Source organism: Rhodamnia argentea, chromosome 4 (genome assembly GCF_020921035.1).
Source record: "Rhodamnia argentea isolate NSW1041297 chromosome 4, ASM2092103v1, whole genome shotgun sequence".
Taxonomy (NCBI): domain Eukaryota; kingdom Viridiplantae; phylum Streptophyta; class Magnoliopsida; order Myrtales; family Myrtaceae; genus Rhodamnia; species Rhodamnia argentea.
Window position 1 is genome coordinate 30990309 of NC_063153.1, and position 7393 is coordinate 30997701.

The 7393-nt window shown below is 39.6% G+C and overlaps 1 protein-coding gene across 1 annotated transcript; it reads right to left on the reverse strand.

The window, feature by feature from the left end:
- Nucleotides 1-433: 433 nt before the first annotated feature.
- LOC115756149 (gamma-glutamylcyclotransferase 2-1) lies at nt 434-3943 on the reverse strand. Its single transcript, XM_030695834.2, has 9 exons — nt 3664-3943; nt 2443-2562; nt 2250-2326; nt 1974-2030; nt 1601-1657; nt 1443-1483; nt 1171-1242; nt 1006-1085; nt 434-919 (listed from the first exon to the last, which is right to left on the reverse strand). Exons 2-9 carry the CDS (start codon nt 2549-2551, stop codon nt 747-749), a joined length of 666 nt encoding a protein of 221 aa, XP_030551694.1. The 5' UTR covers nt 2552-2562; nt 3664-3943; the 3' UTR covers nt 434-746.
- Nucleotides 3944-7393: the final 3450 nt, after the last annotated feature.

Here is a 7393-nt window from a genome sequence, read left to right on the forward strand (position 1 = left end):
CATGTTTGTCTTGTCTAGATCCATCCAAGATCTACCCAGGAATTGGTTTTTTCTTCTTCATTTTTTAAGAGAATCAATACAAATAAAATAATATGAGTAACAAAATGACTCAAACAAATATATATAAATAGATATATATATATGTATATATAGGAAAGTTAGCTCATTTAAGAAAAGCAAATCATTTTCTTCTAACTTCGTAAGACAGTATCTAACTGGTTCCGGGCATCCAGACTTTGGAACCTGCCACGTGGACACTGGTCCGGTTCCGATAAAACCAGACCGGTTGCACGACCCTAGTAGAAATGGAAGGCCACTTAGTTGATGTTGGGATTACTGCTTTCATGAGCGTTGGTCGGGTTCCGGTTCGCTTTGACCAGCTGGCTTTACACGACGGACTCCAGGATTGAGATGAAAATGAAGATATTGGCAATTCGCCTGAACAGAAACATGACTATTCTCTGGCAGCATTACAACAAATTGAAACGTTCCAATGCGTGTCCCCCTTTGAGACCACCATTTCTACTCCGTGTCCTACAATTCCAGTTCATTGATTCCTAAACCGTGGCCCTCAGAAATTAGAACTAATCTAGGCATGTTAACATAATGGAAAGATCAAAAGTCTGACTTTGAGCGATGAAAAGAATACAAAGAACAGTTTCAAGTGAAGAAGAGTTGATGAAGACATTAGTAATCAGGATGAGATAAGCCTCTGAGCTGCACTGGCTCGGATTGTTGGCTTTACTTCACGAGGAGTCCGTGGCTATGGCTTCCTGAAGCGGACGCAGCTTCAGGGACGGTACGTTGTCCTTCAATGGGATGCGGGATGGCCCAACCAACTTCTTATCAATCTTCCCCGCAGTTCCAAGAACTTTCCTTACTTCGTTTGCAAGTTCGATGATATGGTCGTCTTCATGTCCTGTCGTACAGTTACCCAATATCAGTAAGTTCGATCCTGCTACGATGCATAGCAATTCGAGCTCAAGGACGAGCGTAAAGGCTCACCAATATCAAACAAGGCCTTCTCTAGTCGGAATAGATAGTCTCTATTGTTTCCACAAGGTCCAGAAGCAGTTGCGATTTGCCTATACAATTCAATCACGAAGGGATTAAGAGAAATGTCGGAACCCCACAGGAAAGTAACATGATAAACTCTGCTGTTATACTTACCTTGCCATGTCCTCCAACGGAGCAGGACCCAGATAATATTTGTTAGATATTTTGTCCGGAGTGGACGTAAAGCTGCAAAAACCAGATTATTCTACCGTCATATAACTGTGACATACTTATGGCATTTTGCTTCGAAGAATTATATAGCATATAAGGTTTAAACAAGACACATACTGAAAGCAAAGAATTGCGTCTTCTTTAAGTATGAATATAACAATCTGTAATGATGGGATTAGTTGAGATCGAGAAAGAGACATAATAGAGATACTTACACTATAACTCCTTGCAAAGTCGGTTGCGAACTATCCTCTGTCTGGTTCAAGAAAAATGCTCCAGTGAGATTTGAATTAAGAGAATCCAGATACAAAAACCAGAGATTGGGCAACTTCAGAAAAGAAACATGATAGCAGTCGAAGAAAAACGTCCTTACCTTGTAAAAATCGACCAGAGTCTTCTTGTCATACTCACACTCTCTCCGCTCCAGATACTGTGAGCACAAAAGAGAAAAAAAATGCTATTCTTATGGAACTTCCAGATATAACCTAACCGACTAACATGCAACTCCGTCTATTTCATCGTGCCCAACACACACACACACACACACACACACAGTAAAAAAATAAAACGATGACCACGATAAGAGTGGGGATATGGGAGTGTAAAGGGTGGTCTTCCATCGAGTACTTCGTCGATTAACAATTTTTAAGGTCATAGCTATCGCCAATGTGAAGCAATTCGATTGCAAATTATGGTACCACTGTGAGAGGACAACATTGAATGATATGGAAGTTGTGAAGACAAACCTCCATTGCTGCTCTTTCCCTTTCAGGGCCACCGCTCACACAATAAGCAACACCCCACTGAAAACAGAAGCAAGAAGCGTTTATCAGAAACCATAGAAGGCAACTGCTGTCATGACAGGATTCAGTATTTATTCATATGAAAATAGCATATGAGCACAGCATTTTTATTCACTTTTTTTTTTTTTGGTCAGATATTCGCTTTTCAAGTTGAGCTCTATACCGATTGTCACTTGAACTCCATAGACACATTGGCTTTTGAAGGGGCAGTATACTTACGCAGATGGATCCTTCAGCTTCTTCCAAAGTGCATGTCCTAGCAGGATGGTCGGGTGTACCTCTATGATCAATGCATGCTGTTGTAACAAAATATCAAGAGTTAAAATAATAAGCACGGTGGTATGTAAGCAGGTATACAAGTTAAAGCCGTTCTGAAAAGGATGCAATCATTCTTTTGCAATCAAAGGCTTACCGAGATCAAACACACGCTTGTAGTCCTTGATAAAGCCCATAATTTTCTCATCAAACTCAAATCCGGGGTTCCACGCCAGTGAACCATAACCAAAAACCCAAAACACCATTCTTGCAGACCCTGCAAATAAGCTCCAGTGAGTAATCCTTCAACAAACAACACTCAAGACAGGATACTAGAACTATCCAGCATTAATGCCTCTTTTGGCAGAACAAAAGGGTCGGTCACCATTCTCTGTATAATCTCATGGCCACCAAATGGGTTCGCAAACAACTATTCAAATGACAACATGGAGAACCATAGTAGAAACCCAAAACTAAGATCTGGCAACTTTAACTGCATCCTTACTGTCACTTCAACTTCGCGCAAGAATAAAGATCAGGTTCCTCTAAAACGTAATGGAGCTTCGCCTACTATGGCAATGATTACCTAATGAAAGGTTTCTGTCACTGAGAGCCAAGGAAATTCATCCCAGGTTTAAAAAACATACAATCAACCTCCAATTTCGAACATTCAACCGGTTCCTTGCAAAAGAAGGCTTCGAGATTAATTTCTCGAGAGGTCATAGCTTATAACATTGTCTGCAGTGTACTCCATGAACAGAAACAAGAAAATTCTGCCGCGAGACTAATTGCCTAAATCATTAGAATGAAAAGTTCAGCCGGTGAATGGAGAGACTGGAAATGGCAATTTACTGACTTCTGTAAGCTAGAAAAGTTGAACGAACCCGTTCATCGACACATGCTCTGAGGACCACATAAATCGACAAACACATGCGACATGGGAAGGGAAAAGAGTCACAGCTGACAGGCAATCACAAAATTAGGATGTATCAAATATCAATCCGTGGTATAATCTCCAACTACTTTCGCTTCATACAGGCTGAGCTCCACCACAAAAGGCCAGGATGATCCTGAACAAACTACAGGTTAAAGAGAAACGACGTGTTCTGCATCGGATGAAGATGAAGATGGCAGCCGTCAACTCATTAGTGCGGCCCAATATTTTCCCCTCAAGCTCAGCAATGTCTAGACTAGCAACTGAAACATAAGACAGCGACCCAGAACAGCATTTCACGGAAATGAAAGGACGCAATGCCGAATCGCGGACGCGGAGAATCACTGGAAATCGATAGCCCAAAAACCCAAAAGCGACCCCAATCGGGGAACCCGAAAGGAAATGCCACAGAAAAAGCAAAGGAGGGAGGGTCGGGGTTCTTACTGGTTCGTCGCGACGGAAGATCACAAGGCGATCTCTTCACTCCCCGATCCGACGAAAGCAGGAGGAGGAGGAGGAGATGATGATGGAGATCGAGAGAGAGAGAACCCAAGAGAGATTTGGGAAGAAGCCGAACAGGGGAATGCGCCTTAGCTTCACAAAATTCAGGAATTTCGGCGTGCGCTCCCTCTCTCTCTCTCTCTCCTCTCTCTCTCTCTCTACTTTCTCTCTCTTCGTGCGTAGGTTCTTCTCGCGGAAGGTGTTGGAGAGAAGAGGTGTTGGCGAGGCGGAGAAGGAAGACTATATATACGCGAAGAGGAGCGATGACGACGACTCATGTCATGTCATGGAGAGGTTGCGCTTTGCATGCCCTCATGCCCATGCCCATGCCCATGCCCATGCCCATGCGCATCATCTAGTCATTTTCGCGATTCATAGAATGAAGGAGCTTTCTTTTTCCCCCTTTCGCTTATTTTCCTCCCCCATTTATTAATGGCAACACCGGTCTCCGTGCACGCGTCGCGCACGTGCGCGATTAATTTTTCCATTCCGAGCACGATATTTTGAGCTAAATGACACAATGGGGCTTTGTTTTAACGAGCGTTCTAGGGCGCGATTATTTAGTAAATTTATTAAGGTCCCATTTGGTACTTTTTTGCGAAATTTCGACATAAATGTAATCGCATCATATGAACATTTTTCTATTTCTGAAACTTTTTTTTTTTTTTTGAGAAATCATTCAATGGTAAAAGCAAATGAACGATTGGATCCCCTTTTTTTCAATCTTTTCGACTTTTCAGTGATGCTAGATTAAAACGCGCAAGCCTAAAATTTAGCTTAGGAAGGGAGTGAAAATGGGAGGGAATGGAATTTTTGGGTCGAAAATGAAGAGAAAATCAGAAAAAAAAAATTATAATGGGAAGGAAATCTCAAAATCTCAGGTCCCCTCCCAAAAATGTATATTTGAAATGTTGGGGTGGCCTGTCTTTCTAAAGATAAAGAGTTATCCATGTCCTTGAGTTAAAGATAAGAATCAGTGACCAAGACAAAGTGGTCCTCTTTTTTTGCTTGATTCTGTGTACTAGACAATGTACACACATTTATTAATGTGGTCCAATACAGAAAAAAAAAGGAAAATGATTTTGTAACCTTTGTAGGCACCTAATTATTTTGTCAGGGTTTAATCAAATTCTCGAGGGGATGAACCAATTTTGTTTTGATCTGAACGGAATTGGACCATGTTTAATCAGGCTTCAATTAGTCTGAAGGAATCTGATCAGATCCTTTCTCGGTGAAGAGCCTCATCTCGCCCTTGTTGCTCTCGGTATTTTTGCCTCTCTTTCCCGTATGTCTTGCTTTGTTTGAATGTTTGGTAAAGATCTAGTGGACCAAAATACAACCTCGCCAAAATAATTTCGATCGCAGGGCATATTGGTGTTGTGCACTATGAGAGCTTTCCAATGACATATAATTTAACTACATCATATGGAATCGCGACTTTTAACCGAGGGCATCTGATCTGGGGGGGTTGGGAAAATCACAATATGGTCCAATCTTGAGGGAATCAAGTTAGGCATGTGGCCCTCTTAATGGGTATGTGGAGCCTTTTACGTCTACAATATAAAGAAGAAAACTAAGTTGAATAGAGGCTAGAAAAGATCGGCCATCACTCACTATCACCGTACATAATAGGGAAAAAGTCATTAAAAAAAAACAACTCTTAAATTATGTTCACTGTGATATATTTATCTTCAAAATTTTCTCGTGGCATAAGAACTTCAAACTTATACTTGTATGACATATTTACCCTCGATCAATGTTTGGTCAAATGATTTTTCAGCAAAAAGAACGTTATTTTTATTTCACTCAAGACAAGTGGCGTTATGTCAAATATGTTTGCTTTCCAGCGTCCACGTTTGGGGGATTTTTAACGGTTCCCATTGACAAAACCTCGACGGAAGATAAATATGCCACATAAATATAAATTTACGATTTTTAGTGTCGCAAAAAAAAATTAAACTAAATGCGTCATGGTAAGTATAATTTAAAGCTTTTCGTAACTTTTTACCGCGCACAATATTTGGACAAAAAATTATTGTCTCGCTGGTCGCCAATTTTCAAATCCTCAATCCTCATTGCTTTTTATTTTTTTTTGTTTTTGGTCGTGCTCAATCCTCATTACTTAACACCATCCTTAAAAAAAAAAAGTTTTGGACATGCGATGGATGCCATAGCATGTTTGGCATGTCATGCATGGGGTGTGGACTTTGTCTGGGAAGGTACATTGAACGTGGACAAGTTTTACCGTTCGAGAAAAACTGCAAGATTTGACCCCCAAAAAAAAAAAAAAAACTGAAAGCAAAAAAATTAAATAAAAGAAATTGGAGTGAGTTGGTCGGAAGCGACGTCGTTTTCCGCGTTGCAACTTGCACAAATACAGTTCCTGACCAGCGGTTTCGGACTCGAAAGCGTGGGGGCAAGTAGATCCGTTTTCGGAAGGAAACGGGGTTCAATGCATCTGGACGGGAAATCGAACTCAAACTCACACCAAACCCCCACCAAATCTTTTCTTTGGCGGGGCCGTTCTTCATTCATCAATCTTTGGCGTCTTTATTCATTTACTAGCAATTTTGTTACATAACAAAAAAAATTAACCGATTTATCTTCACAATTTCAATGTTTACCGTGTTCCCCAAAAAACAAAACAAAAAACCCAACAGTTATCTATATTGCTCATGAGAGAAAAGAATGTTATCGATGTGATTTTCGCGGCGCCATAATTTTTTCGATCGGTCTCCTCTACAGGTGGCGAAAATCCGACGTAGAGGGTCTTATTTGTGATGGTAATTTTGTTAAAAGATAGGAAACTCGAACGAACGGTTTTTTTTTTCTCTCAAAAGTTAACGACACCTAAGTGGGCGTCGTACGGAGATTACATTACTTGAGATGCTCCTGTCCCCTATACTTATTTATCGTCGACTCATATATTTGACTCCGAATTAAGATATATTAAATCTAGTTATTCTTTTTTTATTATTAATTCACGATTTTATATCAAATCATGATGAGAAAAAAAAAAGTTTATTTCCACAAACGGCAACATCAATTCAGCAGCATTTTTTTTAAAATTTTTTTTAGGGAGCTATATATAATATACTTTGTCGTTTCAAAAACTCTATCGAGAATTGTGGCGTTGAAAGAAGCACAACGTGGTGCTCAGTCAGGCACGTGCCTTCGAGACAATTAAAAGAACGGACCACATGTCATGTCAGCATAATTTGCACAATTCCAAGCGGTTGAAAACATAAACCCTACATGGCATAAGATAAAAATGAAATGTGATTTAATTAGTTTTTTTTTTTATAAAAATTTGTGACTTCACTAGTTCAAATGTGTGAATATTAATAATTTTTCCAATAATAGGAGGCGCATTTACTATCCCTTTTTTGTAGCCATTAAATTGTCGTTGTCGTTCTGTTACAATATTCTAACCGACCATATAGGTTTACAAAAATAAATGTATTTTGAATGTTTGGATTACTTCTCTTATTTGTTTATCGGTTATCATGTCAATTGAACTATTATATACTCGCGTAAGAAAATTAATGTAGTATTTATGGTATGTGAATCCCAAAGAAAGAAGCAAATCTATATGTACATCATTTGTCTCTATTTTCCAATAACCTGTTATATAACTTAATTATTCTTATACAAAGCAAAGAGGAAGAAAATA

Coding starts and splice junctions, on each gene's coding strand:
- LOC115756149 (XM_030695834.2), bottom strand. CDS start 2,551: ATGGTGTTTTGGGTTTTTGGTTATGGTTCACTGGCGTGGAACCCCGGA. Junction 2,327..2,442: donor CAAGCGTGTGTTTGATCTCG/GTAAGCCTTTGA, acceptor TTGTTACAACAG/CATGCATTGATCATAGAGGT. Junction 1,484..1,600: donor CTCTGGTCGATTTTTACAAG/GTAAGGACGTTT, acceptor TTCTTGAACCAG/ACAGAGGATAGTTCGCAACC.